The sequence below is a fragment of the Balaenoptera borealis genome (assembly GCF_965194805.1).
Source record: "Balaenoptera borealis genome assembly, chromosome: 14".
NCBI classification, from domain to species: Eukaryota; Metazoa; Chordata; class Mammalia; order Artiodactyla; family Balaenopteridae; genus Balaenoptera; species Balaenoptera borealis.
The window spans coordinates 51,686,817-51,706,432 of record NC_138875.1 but is presented as its reverse complement, the minus strand read 5'-3'; the positions used below and the strand labels follow the sequence as shown (position 1 = coordinate 51,706,432).

Below are 19,616 nucleotides of genomic sequence, written 5' to 3'. Positions count from 1 at the left end.
ACATTTTCTTGATTTCAACTCCATCTTTCTACAGGCGAAGCCCAAATGGATATGCAGAGCTCCAAGCCCTTGCCTACATTTGACCCCATGTTTCCAACAAAAAAGAGCTCCGTGTAGATGTTTTATCACCATACACATTTGTCTAAAATGTATATCACCAGCTTTCCTCCCCAAAGATGTTCTTTCACAATCACCCCCATTTCTGTCTGTAATGCCATGCATTTCCCATGTCTCTAGCTACAAACCTGGAAGCCATTTGTGACCTTCCATACCCATCATTCTTATGTCCAAACTATCCCCCCATCTGTTCTAAAATGATTTGTCTTTGTTATATAATTCTTTTATCACATCACAGAACAATTATATGGTAAGTTGTGTATTTAAAATTTATTTTCCTTCTAATTGTAAGTCAAGTTTGACCTTCCACCTTTCTTCTTGCCATCACTACCTTGATTCACCTCCCTTCTGAATGGTTGGAAGTCATTTCCAATCTGTCTTAAGCACTGCCGTCATATTAACCTGCTTAAAACATTACCCTTGCTCAGTCTCACTCAGAGGTTCACAATGGTCTCTGTGGCATGGCTTTTAGGGATACCTATAATCTGACTCTTCTATGCTCAGTTTTTCCCTACCCCTCTACATTCTCCTCCTCCTCTAGCTAAATTTATTTCCTCCTGGTTCCCCACCTGCACATCCTTCTGCTTAACCTCTCTGCCTGTGAGTTTTTCACAGAATCCAAATTCTCCTCTGGGCCAATGGAACATCTTTTTGAGTCACTTTCTGAATATACTGGCACCCAGTAGAGTCGCAATGACATGGGGGAAAGGCTGTATTGCAAAGTACAATTATGCTGTATTCCAAATGTCAGCACATTTTGATGTATAAGTGGTCCATTATGATTTGCAAATATTTTCTCCTAGACTGTGGCTTATCTTTTCATTTTCTTAATGGTGTCTTCTGAATTACAAAATATTTTAACTTAAATGCAGTCTAATTTATCAATTATTTTATGGCTCATGCTTTTGGTGTCATATCTAAGAACTCTTTGCTTAAGCCAAGGTCATTAAGATTTTTTCCTGTGTTTTCTTCTAAGAGTATTCTAGTTTTAGCTCTAACATTTAGGTTTATGATCCATTTTGAATTAACAATGCAAGGCAAGGGTCTAAGTACTTTTTTTCCCAGCATACGGACTGTTACAGCCTCATTTGCTGAAGAGAAAACCCCTTCTCCATTGAACTGCCTAGGCACCTTTATCGAAAATCAATACACCTTGGGACTTCCTTGGTGGCGCAGTGGTTAAGACTCCACGCTCCCAATGCAGGGGCCCGGGTTTGGTTGCTGGTCAGGGAACTATATCCCACATGCATGCCGCAACTAAGAGTTTGCATGCCACAACTAAGGAGCCGGTGAGCCGCAACTTAGACCCAGTGCAACCAAATAAATAAATAAAATAAAATCTTAAAAAAAACCCAACATTGACACCCTTTAAAAAAAAAAAAAGAAAAGAAAATCAATAGACCTTAATGTCTACCCTTATGCCAATACCAAAATGTCTTGATTATTCTAGCTATATAGTGAGTTCCAAATTATGTAGCTCAAGTCCTCCAACTTTGTTTTTCTTTTTCTTTTGTTTTGGCTATTGCATTTCCAAATAAATTTTAGGATCAGTTTGTAAATTTGTACAATTTAGGAAGAATTTCCATCTTAACAATATTGAGTCTCTCCATTTATTGAGATCTTCTTTCTCTCAGAAAGGTTTCATAGCTTTCAGTGTATAAATCTTACACCTCTATGTTAAGTTCCTAAGTATTTTTTTCTTTCTGATGCTATTGTGAATGGAATTGTTTCCTTCATTTCATTTTTTTGAACATGACTGTTCATTATTAATACATAAAACTACAATTGATCTTGCACCCTGAGACCTTGAGAAATCGTTTATTAGTTCAATTAAGGTTTTTATAGATTCCTTAGGATTTTCTATGTATAGGATAATGTCATCTGTGAGTACAGACAATTTTTTTTTCTTTATTGCACTGCCCGAAACCTCCAGGATAATGTTGAATAGAAGTGGTGAGAGTGAAATTGTTGTGTTCCTTCCAATCTTAGGGGGAAAGTGTTCAGTTTCACCATTAAGTATAATGTTAGCTATAGGTTTTTCATAGATGCCTTTTACTAAACTGAGGAGGTTCTCTTCTGTTACTAGTTTGTTGAGAGTTTTTATCATGGATGGATGTTGGATTTTGTCAAATGATTTTTCTGTACCTATTGACATGATCATGTATTTCTGTTCTTTATTTTGTTAATATAACATACTAATTTTCACATGTTAAACCAACTTTGCATTCCTGTGATAAACCTCATTTGATCATTGTGTATAATCCTTCCTGTAGGTTGCCGAATTTGGTTTGCTAATGTTTTGTTAAAGATCTATGTTCATGAGGGATAGTGGTCTGTAGTTTTCTTACAATTTTTTGTCTGGCTTTAGTATCAGGGTAATTCACCTTACAGAATAAATTGGGAGTTATTCCCTCTTCCTCTATTTTCTAAAATAATTTGTAAAGAAAAAATATTTCTTCTCTAAATATGTGATAGAACTCATCAGTAATGCCAACTGGGCCTGGGCTTTTCTTTGTAGAAAGATTTTTAAATTACTACTTACATTTATTTACTTGTTATGAGCGTATTCAGATTTTCCATTTATTCTTGAGTCAATTTTCCTATTTTGTACCTTTGGGGAATTTGTCCATTTCACCTAAATCATCTATTTGCTGGCATAAAACTATATAATATTTTTAGTTTCTATAGGATAAGTGGTGATGTCCCTTCTTTCATTTCTAATTTTGATTATTTGTATCTTCTTATTTTCTTCATCAGTCTAGCTAGAGGTTTGTCAATTTTGTTGATTTTTCAAAGAACAAACAGTGATTTTCTCTATTGCTTTTCTGTTTTCTATTTCATTACTTTCCACCTTGAACTTTATCATATCCTTCCTGCTGCTCATTTTGGGTTTATTTTGTTCCTATTTTTCTTGTTTCTTAAGGTGCAAGCTTGGGTTATTGATTTGAGACCTTTTTTCTTTTCTACTGCCTTCTGGCCTCTGTTGTATTTGATGAGAAGTCATCTGCTGATTGTCATTTTTTTTTTCTTCTAACCTTCTTTCTTCTTCTTCTGGAATTCTTATTATACATTTGTTGATATTCTTGATGTTGTCCCACAGGTCTCTGAGCCTCTGTTCATCTTTCTTCAATTTTTAAAAAGTCTTTGTTCTTTAGATTGAATAATTTCTTTTGTTCCACCTTCCAGTACACTTATTCTTTCTTCTGCCACCTCAAATATGTTGCTGGGTACCTCTAGAGAATTTTTCATTTCATTTCGGTTACTGTACTTTTCAATTCCAGAATTTCCATTTGGTTCTTTTTAAAAAAATCATTTCTACCTCTTTGAGACTCTGTATTCATTGAGTCTTTCCTTTAATTCTTTAAACATGGTTTCCTTTAGCTATCTGAACATATTTAAATAGCTGCTCTGCAGTCTTTTTCTGCTAAGTCCTACCTCTGAGGATAGACATTCAGGCACAATTCCTATTGACTGCTTTTTTCCTGTGCATGGATTATGCTTTCTTGTTTCTCTGAATGCCCTAATTTTCACTGAGTACTGGGCATTTTAGATAGTATAGCAACTCTGGATTCTGACTTTTTCCCAGAGCATTTTCATTGGCATTGTTGTTTTGCTTGTCTAGTAATTTGCCTGGACTAAGTCTGTGAAACCTGTCTCCCATATAAGGTACCATTGCTGCGGTCTTCACTCAATTTTTTTTCTTGCTTTTATTTTTAAGCCTGCCTTCCTAGGGATCATCCCCATGTCTGCATAGCTTAGTGTTCTGGCAAAGACTAGTCAAGAGGTTTTCCTCAAACACCTTAAGCCAGAAAGCTTTCTCTCTGCTTCTGACTCTGTATGTGGGCTGGGGAGCACATTCAAACTTTAGGCTCTTTTCATGTCAGCCCCGGCTTTTCTTTCTGCTGGTCTCTCACGTCTCCTCTGTGTGTGCACACAGGCTCTGTTGACCAGGGACGTGTAGGTGTCTTGGGCATGCTCCATCTCTGCTGCTCATGCACACAGACTAAGGCAAATCTGGCATTTATGGAGAGCTAGCAAGACCCTGATGGCTGTCTCACCTCCCAGAACTACCTGGTAAGTCCCCAGCTAGACCACTGGTCCATTGCTTGCCCCAAAGAGGTAAGCTCAAGCTAGTGGAGCTTCCTGTTCATTTACCACCTAGACGGCCCCTTTACCTGACAATACTTCAAAGAGAGTGAGCATCTTCTGGAAGCAGCAGCAAGCTTGTTGGTTTTCACAGCCTGCCCTGCTCTGGTTGAAATAGAATACTTATAGAGATGGGGAGAAGGGAATGAGAGCAACCTAAAGCAAGAACACCACTAACTCATGCTGTTCCTACCCGAAGTTTAGGAGTTTTCATGAACAAATGCCTCTCAGTTTGTTGTGCGCTTTTGGTCAATTTTTAGAGAGCTGAAATGGATATCTTTGACAGTCTTTTTCCAGCTTTCTAGTTGCTTCTGGGGGAGAGGATTTATCAACCTCCTCATTCTGTCATGCACTAAGTCAGTATCACAGCCAATCTTTACATTCTGCTGGAATGTGAATTATTAATGCTATTAGAAAGTAGACAATGCAGGTGGAAACATCGCTGTGAAATCTTACTTTCAAATAAAAACGTTTGTTTTTGCTTTCTGGGGGAAAAAAATCAGCCAACAAACATAAAGATGGCTAAAGGCACAAGTTTAAATGATTACTGTATTAGATTAAATTAATTAAGAAATCTCATTCCGTGGAAGCAGTACCTAGGGCACTGTAACTTGAATCCTTCACAGACTTTAGGGAAATGAAATGCGCCAATAGAAAGAGCTAGCCCCAAAGCATTAAGATCCTGCATCCTACAGCTGATTTTTCTGCTCCTTCTTATTTTCCCATCCCTCTATCTTATGCTTCAACCATGGTCAATACGTGCTGGGCATTTTTATTAGTCCCTTTTTAGAATGGTCCATCAGAGTCCCCCAATCAGGCCATCTGTTTTCCTTTCTCAATTGCCTCTGACAGGCTGAGACCTTCTGGGCAAGTCACTGGAGCTCTGGACACCCTCACAGCCCCCAGGAAGGAAGGTAAGAACTGCCCCATGCATCCGGGGGTCCAGTCTCTTCGAGCAAGAGAAGGCTTAGAGGTGTTTTGCTTTGTTTTGGCAAAATCTCTCATTTTCAGATGGGAAAATTAAGGCTCTGGGAAATTAAGGGGCATACTCAGGTCACCTTCCAGGAATGTGATAGAGATCAGTATGTCATGCTGATAAAATAGGCAGAGACCCTCAGAAATTGTTACCTGAACAAGTGAAGCATCAGGCTCAGGGCCAGGGGCTAGAGATGACTCCGTGAAGACCAACCTGACTCTGAGAACACTGGACACAAGGGCTCCTGAGATGGATTCTTCCCACCCCTCCCCTCTCTCTTACCTTAGCAAAGAAAATCCAGGCTGCACACTGCCCTGGGGTCATAAGGCTTTTTAGCTTCACTGTGCTGACCATGAGAAAGAATCCCAAAAATCCACTGGAAGGAGAAAATATACTTTTGTTAGTGAGACTTGTCTTCCTATAGCCAGTAGCTAACTATTTCCTGTTACATTTTGTATTTACCTTTACAAAAATTAGTCGATTTTTAGTTATTACACCACCCCTATCTCATCTTTGTTTTCTAGTGATCTCTGGATAAAAACACCCCAAATTTAAAAACCCATTAAGCTCTACTATGCTAAGGAGCTATGAAGAGATCATTTCCCTGGAGGCGGGGAGTGGGTATAGAAATTTGGGAGATCTCTGGCTAAATCATGAAAGAAAAAAAAAAAATCTGGAGGACAGTATCTCCTGCTCCCTCCTGTATTACTTCTGGAGCTTGGTGCTTGCCAAGGTAGAGCTTCAACTTTTTTTTCAAGCAGAACAAACTGTTAGGAAAAGACTTCCAAAGAAACACTCACCGTATGAAGTCAGAGGGTCTGGACTGGCCCCTTGGTTCAAGGTAAGAACCTAAAGGGGAGGGCTGCATAATAGAAGTCCCCCAAAGCAGAGTGACCTACACAGACGCTATACTTTGGGAATAATGTCTGAAAGAGCCCTCACCTCCCAAGGGAGCCTGAGGCTGGACAGCATCTTGGGGACTATCCAGAGGTTTGGCGCTCTACATACCTCCTCCTTTGTAGCTCCAGGGTGTCGGATACCACACTGCCATCTGACCTCTATTATAGGTGCTGGGGTATGGCTCCCACCCAGATCATGAGCCCTGAGAGGGAGGGGTCCAATGTTGGGCTTCTCCATATTTCCCCGACAGAGCCAAACAAGGTGCCCTGATCATAGCAGGTATTACATAAATGTTTGGCAGGTGTACTTGGAAGCAGGTTGAATTGACTAAACGCACCTAAGGCCAAATTTCACAGAAATGTGCGCCTTCATTTCATTAGATTCGATTAGGTCACAGCCACATTCTTGGGGCAGGACCAGGGACAGGGATTAGGTTTCCTCTCTATATATTTCAGCCTGTTTGGCCTAACTACCCACAAAGTTTGCAGAGGTCTGCACTTGCAGTCATGGGAGCCTGGGCTGCGCTGATTAAGGCGTTGAGTCACTCTCACAAGGAGCCCCTGTGGGGAAGCAGGAAGCTGGAAATCAAGTGATCCTGGATTCTATTCCTGGCTGTGCTCACCGACCCTCGTAACCTTGACCAAATCCCCATTTTTTTCCCTTTTTTTCTTGGCCCAGGCTCAGTTCTGTGGCCTTAAAGCAGGAATAAGCATAGTGTTCTTCATCCTATCTTATGGAAATCAGAGATTTTCAGAACAGAAAGGTTCCCCAGCCCCAAGTCTCACTTTATTAACAAGCAAACTGGGTCACAGGCGTAATTCGAGTCCAGGTTTCCTGGCTCTTCCGAAGCTCTCCACGGCCCTGCAGACCTCAACGTGGAAATGTGCTCTCGGCCAGAGAGACGGAGTGAGATGCTCCGGGTGCCCAAGGTCGCGAGGCTGGTAGAGGACAGTGAGGCAGCCGGCCCTCCAGGGCTCCTCTTGGTGGTGTCCACCCCCTGCATCCCCAACAGGTGCCCGTCCCATCCCCCATACCTCGGCCCCCTTTGGGCTTCTCCTGTCCTCTCCATCCCCGGCCAGAGGAGGGCACAGTTCCACGTTGACCCTTGCCCTCAGCACAGACTCTGCTAGGACTGAGGGACCCCTGGCTTGTGACCAACACGCTCCTGAAAGCGTCCATGACTCTTTCCCATCACCTGACTTGCATGTCGGTGAATCATTTCTAAATGACTCATGGGTCCCTCCCTCATCTCCCTCATCTGTGTCTTCCGCTTCCAGCTTGTCTACCCCTTGCTGTGGAGGCAGGTCTTAAGAGCACTGGGCAGACCCCAGGAGTGAAGGAGCCTGCGGCGCCCTATTCATGGGGTCTCCAGGCCACGGCTACCACTGACCCCTCAGGCCTCCACGACCCCTCCTGAGTTCCCCCAGGACCTCTGAAGGCGACAGCTCTTAGTCTGAGATACGGTTATGGGGGAGTCATGAGATGATGTGGGGAAAAGCGCCACGTTCTTCAAAGAGGGTAAGCCAGAGGTAGAATGTAATAGAGAGTTAAACCAATTCAGATAAAGATTTCCAAATCTTTCAAATTAAAAAAAAAACAAAACACCTGAGTTTTCATGTTGAATTAGAAAAACTTGCAGATTAAAAGGGGCAGAAATGGAGGCAGAAGGTCACCCTACAGGGACTTCCCTGCCGGTCCAGTGGTTAAGACTCTGCACCTCCACTGCAGGAGGCATGAGTTCGATCCCTGGTCAGGGAACTAAGATCCTGCATGCCGCGCAGCGCGGCCAAGAAAAAAAAAAACCAGGTCACCCCACAAAGCCATCACCAACGGGCTATGAACTGTGATGTTCTGCTCCAAATAACCAAACCTGGTGGCCCCCTTGGCACCCTGGCCACCCATGCGGCCAAAGAAGCAGGCCCAAAGGGAAGCAAGTCGGCAGGCACCAGCGTGGCACTGACACTCCTGCCACACAATCCTAGCTAATGGGCAAGTGACAAGGCCTGACCAAATGGATAGGAACTGAGAAGACAAATTCTGTCAGTGTTTTCCTGAAACTTTTCTGAGAATGATAAAAAAAAAAAAAAAAATCACTCTGAGGCTCAAATGCAGATGCAAACTCTATAATACTGATTTTTTCTGTCCTAACACACCCCCATCAGAAACAGCACCTAGCTGCATATCAGCTCTTTAACTCTCTGTGAAGAATCACTGCTTCACAAGGTACACTCTCTTTTGGGTGGAAGTAGGTGGTCTGGCTTTTATGTAGCAGTTGCTTCTGGTCTGTTGACATTTTATCTACAGATAATAATAATGCCCATCATTTGCTGAGCCGGGCAAGATGCTTCGAGCTTTATGTACCTTATTTAATACATACAGTCACCCTGTATTGGTATTATCTTTCCATTTTACAGATGAGAAAACTAAACTAAGGTTTGGGAGAACTAGTATAACTTGCCCAAAGACACAAATTAGCAAACAGCAAGGCTGAAATTCAACCCAAGTGTGGTCTTTCGACCATATCAGAATCCATGCTTTGAGACTGTCCGCAGCAGCCTTTCCATTCCTCAGCACAATACAGTCAAGCGAAGTGGGGGTCATGGCAGGAAAGGGGTGGGGGTAGGATGGGGATGAACCTCTGTGTATCTAAATGTATCCATCTAATTGGTCCACATCTCTGATACTTCCCAAGGCCAAATATTAACGATCACCTTGTGGTCTAGACAATTCCTAGTCATTGGTTTCAAAATCTGTCTCTCAGAGTCTTAGGGTTCAGTCAAAAGTTTTTGGAGGCTGCCCTTTAGGAACAAGAGAGAAATCAAGGTAGATGCTGACAGGGTGTGATTCTGTACCCAAATCTTCCCTTGCACTGAGCCAGTGTCATCATTTTTATATACTGAAGTTCTGTTTAAGAATTGCTTGTGGGGAAAAAAAAAAAAAGTGGGAGAATTCTCTCTCTTCTGCAAGTCTGAAAACCACTGCCCTGGCCGAGAAAATTCTTCAGGACAGTGGTCCTCGCAGGTCCCAGGCCAGCCCTGAGCACCTGAGAATGTTCGTAATAACCCTCTGATGGCCGATGGGGCAACTTCCTCACCTGCACCAGACACCACTTTCTTCTACACTCATTCAGATAACAGACAGTGACCCTGGGCTTCACGAAGACACAGCTGCTAGTACAGAAACATACAAATCCACAGTGCGAGGGGTTTTCCGAGTTAAGATTACCTGGCACAGCAGCTGCCATGGAATCTGTAGAAATACAGGAACGGAAAGTCCAGGACGCTGAGGAGATCACCTGAGGGAAACAGCAAGGGTGAGACACACAGCCCGAAAGCCCCCTGCCCCCGGCTGCCCGGAAGCTCAAGGCAAGGATCTTAATTACATCAGCCCTCTGAGCGTTGAGCTGCCCAGCAGTGAATTCACTCCGGCATTCGAGGGTTTCTGTGTCATTGGCATTGTCTTCTTACAATAATAGTGTGATAATAACACCCATTTAGTGAAAGCCTGCCCTGTGCAAGGCCCTGTGTGAAAAGCTTCCCGAACGTTGTCTCTTTCAATCCTTGTAACAACTCTGTGAAGCTTTGTTATCCCCATTTAAACTGCAGCTCAGAGAAGTGATTTGTTCACGTTTGCACAGCTCTCTAACTGTTGAGCCAGAGTGTGGACCCCGGTGACTTCAAGTCCTAAGATCTCTCCTCTTCACCAGGCAGCCATCCCGGGCCCAGAGCGTAGGACAAAAAGAATCTTTTTTTAAGATTCTTCTATTCTTTTCTGCCTTATATCTAAAAAAGGATCGTGAATGCATGCCTCTGACATCTTTTCTCATCTTTGTGTTTAATTACCGCGCAAACAGAGAAGGGGCCAACCGCCCGTGCATACTCATTTTAGTTTAAGGTCCAAAGGGTACATTTATTTCTAGTGAAGTAAGTTCATTCTTTTAGTTCCACTTGGTGCAAGAGGAAATAATCACACATATTGGCTGCTTCCCTCTCTGGAATTTGAACTTGGTCACAAACAAGAAGTCAGGAGATTAAAAAAGCAGAAAGCCTTCCAAAAATGTCCAGAGAAAAGGAATTAAGCATTTCCACAGCAGATAGCCTAATCCTTCCAAATCTGGAATTTCTGAGATTCTGGAGGCGCCAGACCTTCCAGACCCCTGGGCCTCGGTCTGTCTCTCAGTTCTGGATGGGCTGGAGCAAGAAAGGTTGATTTTCCTGAGTACTCACAGCACGTCAGGGGCAGTGGAACATCCTTCATCACTACACTTATTAATCAAGAGTTTCAGAACAAAAGACACAACGCATCGCTACACTTCCTCGTACCTAAATGATCTCAAATGATTCAACCATCGACTGGGAAGGAGAGGTCTGAATTCCACTTCTCTGGACGGTTGCTTTTTTCTACCATAACTATTGTTATTTTGTTTGATTTGGTTTGTACATATGTATGTGTATTTAACTAAAAGGAGAGGTCCCCTAGGATCTGGTTTTCGTGCAGCCCAACAAAAGGCTAAGAGTTTTTGTTCTCTTTCTGCTACGGCTCCACTGAACACCTCTGTCATTTCCTAGGGACCTATACTGGTGGAGGGACTTTGTAGCTGACATCAGGCCCAGACATCCAGTGCATGAGGAGCTCCACTGCTCCTGTAGCCCCTTTTCCCACAGAAGTGACAGCTGAGGACACCCTGAGCACCCAGGTCCTAGCAGGTGGCCCCAGCCCCCTGTAAGGTGGGTGAAGGCACGTTCGTGGAGGATTTGCTCTGTCTCTTTGGCAGCTGTTGGTTCTTGGCTCTTTCCCAACCGCCCTCTCAGCGTGAGAGAAACTGCAGCGCAGTCAGTGTGACCAGGAGGCCTGGGCAGAGAAGAATAAATTAAACGCAGGACCTCAAGATTCAGGGGAGGTGAACTGGACTCCCAGTGCGGCCCAGGCTACGGAGGGGTCTGAAGGGCAGTGCAGTGGGCAGAGGTAGACTGGGAGGAAGGAAGATAAAGAAAAAAATCACCATCATAGGGAATTGACCAGTTACATAATAACCCTCACTCAAATCCTAAAAATTGATCCTGTAAATCATTGAGAGCAAGAGAGAGAATAGCTCGCTCTTCTCTTTGAGCCATTTCTGAAACCTCCACACATTTCTCATGTAGTTGACTCCATGACTGTCTCTCCTTCTAGAGCCATTGAGTCCTTGTGAGCAAGGATTCTATTATACTCAGCCCTTGTATCCACTGTGTTAGGACCATCTCTGACAAATAACAAGCACTCCTGAGCCAAGCGTATCTGGAAGACTTCAACCCCTCTTGCTTTCCCTGGAGAGAATGTTCCAAACACTTTCCACTTGGCTCTGCTGGTCCTCAATCTCAAATTGGCCCCCGGTGCTTCCCCCCTGATGCCTTCAGCCGGCCTCATCTTTTACTTCAACAGAGAGGGTGCACACCAACCTCTAAACAGCAAAGGTTAATGATTGTGCTACAAAAATAGTCCCGAAAATGTTGCAGTACGTGGCTAGCTGGCCCCAACCACATGAGAACTAGACCCAGGAGCTAAAAGCTGTGTAAAGATGCTCAAAAGACAACACTTCTGCACCACCTAGCGCAGAACGCACACTTTAAGCACAGAGTAAGCGGTTCAAGCGCTGTAAACATGCTTTGTGGCATCAACATGCAGCTTATGCACAGAAGTCTGAGTTAAGCCTTCATCCCTGTGCTCCACAGTTAAAATTCTGCTGACTCTCTGAGTGAGGGAGTGAGTCCCATCTCTCTGAAGATAATGGAGCATGAAATCGCCACGGTGAAAAGTGTGGCACAATTTTACCACATCAAGAACAATGGATACTTGAACATCAAGAAAATTTCCTCTCACCACATTTTAGTGAATCAGTGGAAAAGTGGAAGGTCAGTTCCAGGATGTAGTCAGTACTGCTTGCTTTATCTCAATACGAGCAGCAGACACACCACGTAACAAGGTCATTTCTGGTCAGATTCCCGAAAGTCTTCCTGCCCTTCTGGTTCCTTGAAATTTTCTCTCTTGAAAATGCCACAGCAGAGGGACCCCATACAAAGATGAAATGCAAACTTTCAAACAGAGGAAGAATTTGTTTTCTCTACTATTACTTAAGGCAGTCCTGGGGGTGCAAGTTTCTAAGATTCTTGGAGCTTCTGCATGAACTGTGACTTTGAAAGATTAGAAGGAGAACTAGATCCCACCCACCAAGAAGCAAACCCAGGGGCTTCCCTGCTGGCGCAGTGGTTGAGAATCTGCCTGCTAATGCAGGGGACACGGGTTCGAGCCCTGGTCTGGGAAGATCCCGCATGCCGCGGAGCAGCTAGGCCCGTGAGCCACAACTACTGAGCCTGCGCGTCTGGAGCCTGTGCTCCGCAACAAGAGAGGCCGCGATAGTGAGAGGCCCGTGCACCGCGATGAAGAGTGGCCCCCGCTTGCCGCAACTGGAGAACGCCCTCGCACAGAAACGAAGACCCAACACAGCCAAAAATAAATAAATAAATAAATAAATAAATAAATAAATAAATAAAAAAGAAGCAAACCCAGTGCCTGAAATAGGAAAAGTGTCAGGGTCTGCACCTAGGACATGGAGAACTATCTACCTGGTCCCTACCTACCACTACATCCCAATGCACCCCAAAGGTGGTGACCCAAAGCCACACCACCTGCATTGCAAGAAAGCCTATCTTTCTAGTCACTCGGGAGTGAGTGAGAAGGGCGGCTCAGTCAAAAGCACTACTGAGAGACCATCACCCACCTAGTAGAATAGCTAACATAAGACAGACAACACCAAATGTTGGTGAAGACATGGAGAAACCGGAATTCTAATGCATTGTTGGGTGGGAGGGTAAAATGGTACAAATGCTTTAGAAAACTGGCACTTTCTTTAAAAGTTAAACATATATCTACTGTAAGACCCAGAAATTCTACTCCTAGATATTTATCCAAGAGACATTAAAACATAAGTCCACAAAAAGCACTGTATGAGAATCTTGATGGCAGCTTTATTCATAACAGCCCAAAACTGGAAACATCCCAGGTGAGCATCAACAGGTGAATGGATAAACAAAAGGTTCATACACTGGCACACTAGTCAGCAATAAAAGAGAATAGACTAGTGAGACACCCAACAATCTGGATGAATCTCTAAATGCTATGCTGAATGAAAGAGCTAGACACAAAAGAATACTTCCTGTGTGTTTCCATTTATATGAGGCTCTAGAATAGACAGAACTTATGTATGGTAACAGAAATCAGATCAATAGGGGCTTTTGGTGGTCGGTGAGAGGGAGTGACTAAGAAGGGACGTGAGGAAACTTTCTGGAGTGACAGAAGTTTTCTATATCTTGATAGAGGTGTGAGTTACATGGGCATATACACTTTGTCAAAATTGATCAAGCTGTGCATTTAAGATATGTGCATTTCCTATGTGTAAATCATATCTCAATTTTAAAATGTTTTGAAAGTACTACTAAATAATGAAGATACAAGTAAAAAAAGAAGAGGTAAGAAGAAACCAAAAAGAATAAAGCTCTGTTTTAAAACATCAGATATTAACAGAGCCTTTAAAAAAAAAAAAAAAAAAAAAAAGGCTGCACCCATGGGTCCTGACTCTTACTGTGTCTTAATTGGTGCAGGTGTGGGAGAATCAGGAAGCTGCTCTCCCTGACCCACACCCAGGCCTCGAAGTGAACATTCCAGATGGAAAGTATAATAAGCAAGTGGGAAAGAACGAAGTGTTGTTCTATCTTAAAAATGGGCTGGACCACCCACGGGTCCAATGAGAAAGCTAACAAATTGGCAGGAATTGAAGCTGCCCAATCAGAGCAGTCCTTGAATACTTCTGGAGGAAAGAGATTTTCCTCAGCTGTTTTATTTGCTTAAATTTTGTAATCAACGTTATGCTCCTATGAGAAGACATCACCAGGACCCATCAAAGGGTTTAGGGCAACTGACCTGGCTTTATAAAGCTGGGAAAAACTGATCCCCAAGGGGTCTTCTAGATTCTCAGCTTCCATAATCTCACACACCAAATTCCTACCTTCATATCCATCTGCCTTAATTACCTACTTGAGCAAACCTGTGTGCTTTTTGAAACAATGGGCCACTGCTTAGAGCTGCACAAGGTTGTGCATTACACAACTTCAGTATAAACAACTGCACTGTTTATAAAGACCACAATTGTCTTTGTTACTTAATTCACATAAAAGTAGGTGTGGTTCCACAGTGTTTCCTTGGGATGTTCATGGATTTGATACCCAACTTGGTGTTGGTATAGATGAACATCTCCGGCTTCTTCTGGAAGGCTGCCGCCAGTTCGTAGGTAGCCTCACACCTACCTTCCCTGGGGCCTTTGCCTGAGCCCTGCTACGATGGCTACTGAGGCCCACAGGACTCCTGACCCCTACGGCCGTGGGGCACCCCCTCGCAGGGAAGCTTCAGCTAAACTCCAGTCTCCCTCTGCTACCCACCTCCTCAGCATCATCTTGGTCACATCACTTAACTCCTCTGGGTTTCAATTTCCTCATTTGTAAAATGTGGTGGCACCTTGGATAATCACTAAGGTTCCTTCCAGCTCTGATAAGCGTGAGTGTAACAAATGAACTAGCATAACCTCTTAGGGAAAGGCAGAGCGACTTCTTTAAGTGAATATCATTCACCCAAATCCACTAGAAATCACTCAGGGAGAAAATGAACATGCAAACCAAGAAGCACCAGCAAGCATAACTCTCCAAAGGTCTTTGATTAAAAACCTGTTTGAAAGGCAGAAGACACTTAGTAGGCTCTGAAATACCTGTTGGGTGGCAACCCTCTGGCTGCACGAAGGAATGCTGAGAGGCGGGATTTGGAGGCGGACACTCAGCGGTACAGGTAGGTGTTTAGGGTCAACACCAGGGTTTCATATGACTTGTAATTTTACAAAGGGTAGGTTTCCAGGCTATGGGAGTGCGCAGAAAACAGTGGATGTGCTTCAGTATGGGCAAGTGTAGAAGCACTCATGGAGAAAAAATAATTCAAATTATGCTAATGAGACAGCGGTTCGGTTATGTCATATCCAATCTAGAAACATGACCCGAGTCACCATCAGCAGTTCCCTGAGGATATTAGTTCAAACAGTCTGAAGCAGCTAAAAACACAAACAGAAAGGGGTTGCTGTTTGGGGCACAGCAGGAAGCTAGAAGGGGCTTCAGAAATAATCCAGTCCACCTTTCTTAATTTCCGGATAAGAGACTGAGACCCTGAGGGCTTGGGTAATGCCTCATGCATAGCAAAGGTCAATAAACATTAGTTTAAGGAGTGTGACCAATAAAATGTGTATTTTCAGCCGTGCTGCAAACAGATATTTTTGCTTTATCTTTGCATCAACTTCAAAAACTTTCAAAGTAAAAAAACACAATGAAACAGAGTATTACGGAAAATTCCTGAATTTGGAAAACAACTCTAGGGTAACTGAGGCAGCAACAGGGTAAAGGTAAGTTTTTTGTTTATTTTTAAATTTAATTTTATTTATTTATTTTTTATACAGCAGGTTCTTAGTAGTTATCTATTTTATACATATCAGTGTATATATGGGTGAAGGTAAGTTTTAAAATGACTTCTTAAATCTGGAATTACGAAAACTGGATGACAATATATGATAAAAATATATAAAAGGATGTCACTGAGAAATAGGGGCAATTTGAACTTCTCCACCAAATCTTTAGCCCTAGGATTGAAGAGCAATTCTGGATGCTTGAAGGGAGAATTTTAGAAAAGGACAAAGCAAGCACTAGTTTATTTGGCAGATAATAAACCTGCCTATACATCTGAGATTGCACCAGATGAAAACATCAACAATAAAAGATGGAAAAAGGTTAAATTCATGGGCAATAAATCCATAACGGGATACTAAGAACAGTTTCAAGTATGTGGGCCATTCCTAACCCTTAAGTGTGACACCCTGGAAGGCAGCTACATTCTCTTTCAAAATTTCCCTCAGAGATATAACCGGAGTCAGAGCACTGGGTCGAATGGGCAATGTAAGATAAACAAACAAACAAACAAAAGGATGTTTACCTGTGGGGTGAGATGCAAATGCCAGGAGCACCACACTGAAAAAGAAACAGCAGACTCGTGAAGAAAGCTTCCCCAGCACTGAGAAAACAACATGCATTTTCACCCATTCATACTTGGAAATAGTGAGATTTGCCTAAAAGCAAATTATCTGCACTGAATGGTCTCCTTCTGCCTAGATCCAACTTGTCAGGGAGAGAGTGAGAATCTCCTGAAATGCCTCAGGTTTTGGCAGGAGGGCTGGATCTCCCCTGTGATGGCCTCTGAGGGTCCGTGCCCCTCTTGGAGGGTCAGTCCTGCCACTAATGATTATCATATTCACCTAATCTACAGAGAGTATTTGTCAGCTAAACAAAGCAGAGTCTAAATTACAAATAGGCTGCAGCCTAAAAGTTAGCTGTTGAATGTGAGCTAAATCTATTTGTGAGCTAAATCACAAAATTAACTACACAGAAGAATAGGTAAATTTCCAGGAAGCTAGCCCACAAAATGACCCATGCCATCCACCCTGTGTCTGAAAACTACCTGGACCAATTTGCAGTTGATGCTGTTTGGGATGATGCAGGCCATACCTGTGCTTGGCTCTCTCCCATCTTCATCTCTGGAAGCCTGTCCCATCTCCCGGCGCCTGTCTACAAGTGCCTTTGCGCGGTCCTAAGCCCACCTTCCATACCCTCTTCCGTCAAAACTCATGCCACGCAGGCAGCTGATTTAGTTGGAGGTTAGGAATGAAACTTTTAATTCAAATATAAGAAGGAATGTTTTCTTAAAGCGTTGGATGACCTGCTCTGGTTCTTAACCCTGGATACACATCCAAATAGTGAAACATCCTGGCTAGAATCTCTGAGGGTATGGTCCGGGCATCCATTGTTTTTATTTCTTATGGCTCCCGGAAGCTATAAAGTACCAGGATCAGGAAGCACTGCCACAAATCTCCAGTTGGTGACATGATAGCCAGGGAAACCAATGTTAGCTCATCAGCCCTGCCCTGCTCTTGGGTTATCTCCCAGCATCATTTCTGTTTTTCTGATGGTTTTCAGAGGAGCAGTATCACAGAAAGAGGCAGGAGGAGAGGAGGGCTGTGACAACGGCCACAAGAATAGTCACATTCCGGTCATTCGGAAGTTGTAGGTTTGTGAGACAAGGGTTTACAGGCAGCTAGCTGTAAAAAAAATACACACACTACAAACAAGACTGGAGATTTCCTCTCCTTCTCTTGGGCTGTCTGCTTGCTGTCTCTTCTTTCTCCGGAAAACACATACCCTGTACATACTCCATTATTCTACCTCGCTGGATCCCCTTTCGGCTTCAACTTCAGCAGCAGAAGTTATTGCTCCTATGGCAGGATGTGAGGGACCCCTTTCCATCCCAAAACATCTCCCAGGGCCTGACATGGTATCCCAAATGCCATCATCGGAATCACCCCAAAGGGTGACTCTAAAAGAAAACACTAGGGAGTTAAAAAAAAGAGATAATTAAATAAAAGAGTTGGCTCTCTAGTCCATGTCTGAATTTTGTAAATATAGAGTTACACCCTCCTAGTTCCTACACTGTGATGTCCTGTGGAGCAAGCACCATATTTTATTCATCTTTGGAGCTCAAGTATTTAGCAGGGCCAGATACATAGCAGGTTCTCCCTATGTTTTCAAACCAGCAGGCAGAGCTCCGGGCTGGCACCTACAGGCACAGCTTGCCCTACAGAGCTGAGCGAACGCAGATCTCTGGATGCTGATACCCAGGGCCTGTGGGAAATCGAATCTCAGCCCTGGTTCATCTTCATCACTTGTACTGAAAGAAGACGTGGAAACAGCAGCGTGGCTTTAGCGGGGTGTGCAGCGGGCTGAGGCAGGAAGCCTTAAGCACCTGTCTCCCAGGCAGTGACACCCTCACACGGGGGAGGGCAAGGAGGGGGCAGGGCAGGAGAACTAGCTGGGGGTCACAGTGGCTGTTTTTTTCCACCCCCAAAACCCTCTGCTGCTCGCCTTGCCTATAAGCTCTGTGGGGAAAAAGAGCTGCCTAAAGTACTCCGATGTCATGGAAACATTTCAAACACCAAGAGTCTTCTGCATTTTCAGAAACACCTCTTGAAAAGGCAGCTGGTGGGTCTGGGCAGAGTGGAACTAATGACTGTTCCATTGAGTACAAAAGAGGCCCCAGCTATGTTTGGGTTGAATCCTGTCTTCAAAAAGGCATTTTCATAAATACTAAGATATTTAGGAACTTTACCTGTAGGTAGAGAACACAGCTCTTGAACGTTTTAAGCTAACTTCCTGCAGAAATCCATGTGGCCAAAGGCTGAGAGGCACCTCTCCGACCTTGGTCCTCTGGACTGAATGTTGTTGCATTAGGCAAACTTGAGTTCTGGACAGCAAAACCTCACTTTCTCAATTAGGTCCCTCAGTGCACCATGTGGGGCTCTCAGAATGCAAGAATACTCCCAACCCCTATAGCAGCCAACCCCTATTCTTTACTTGGCTTGGGGCAACGGTACAAATGGAAATCCATATACTATACTTACATATTATAAATCAAGCCTCAAACTTCATCCTACCTTAACAAATACACCTTCAAAGCAACCTGAAAGTCCAGATTAAAATTTAGAATTCGTGGAGTCCTTGGAGCTTCTTGTCAGAAGGTGGTGGTGTGGAGAGAGCCTGCCTCTGGCTCCCAGCTCCCAGTGCACCCTCTTCTCTCCGACACCAGGCTCCAGCCTGCACCCAAGGACCTCAAACATGTGTGTGTGGACACCTCAGTCTGCAAGCCCACCCCCCATCCACATCCCTCATACTAACAGCCTTTCTTTGGACATCCATTGGGTCTCGGAATGAGTTAAGAAGACAGACCCAGGGAGGCCTTGGAATCCACTTGGGTAGGAAATTCCAAGTCCCAGTCTAGAAGGAAGGGTGTGGGCTCTTAGCCTTACAGACTCCATATGCCTTGGGGAGAGGCATGGCTCTCTGAAGTGCGGGGCTGGATGGAAGCCCTTCTTGCCTGGCCTAACGGCAGGACTACTATTTAGTTTCCGCAATTCTGATCATCTCACCAATTATTTAGCTTGCCTTCCTGGCAGGCAGGCACACTGGCTCAGATCTCCCTTATCCAAATATTACTGGATATAACTGACTCACTTTGCTGTACAGCAGAAACTAACACAATGCTGTAAATCAACTATACTCCAATAAAAAAATTAATTAATAGAAAATATATACATTATTGGAAAATAAAAATCCATTAGCTCTAGAAGAATATGAGTTATTCTTTGAAAATTTAAATTATATTTTACCTGAATAGATAGTTTAAGTACTGCTGGTCAATGTCACTAAGAAATGAGAAAAATAAATAAATAAATAAAAGGTGAAATAATATGTGTTTAACATACACAAAATAGTCATTTTCTTCCATTAATAAATTAGATCTATGTACA

General features: G+C 43.4%; 1 protein-coding gene across 9 annotated transcripts in view; it reads right to left on the bottom strand.

Annotated features, from left to right (window-relative positions):
- Nucleotides 1-19,616, bottom strand: part of TMEM241 (transmembrane protein 241) — a 112,277-nt gene that overhangs the window by 35,961 nt on the left and 56,700 nt on the right. For 4 of the 9 annotated variants that reach the window (XR_014234003.1, XR_014234004.1, XR_014234005.1 and 1 more), the window contains exons 10-14: nucleotides 19,476-19,511; nucleotides 16,196-16,230; nucleotides 9,365-9,434; nucleotides 6,248-6,341; nucleotides 5,522-5,615 (exon numbers count right to left, since the gene is read on the bottom strand). Coding sequence is in view for 6 of the 9 variants with exons in the window: in XM_082353604.1 (XP_082209730.1) it covers nucleotides 5,523-5,615; nucleotides 6,248-6,341; nucleotides 9,365-9,434; nucleotides 16,196-16,230; nucleotides 19,476-19,511 (328 nt within the window). In the remaining 3 variants the exon portion in view is untranslated. The other 5 variants (XM_082353603.1, XM_082353602.1, XM_082353601.1 and 2 more) reach the window with 4 other exon arrangements.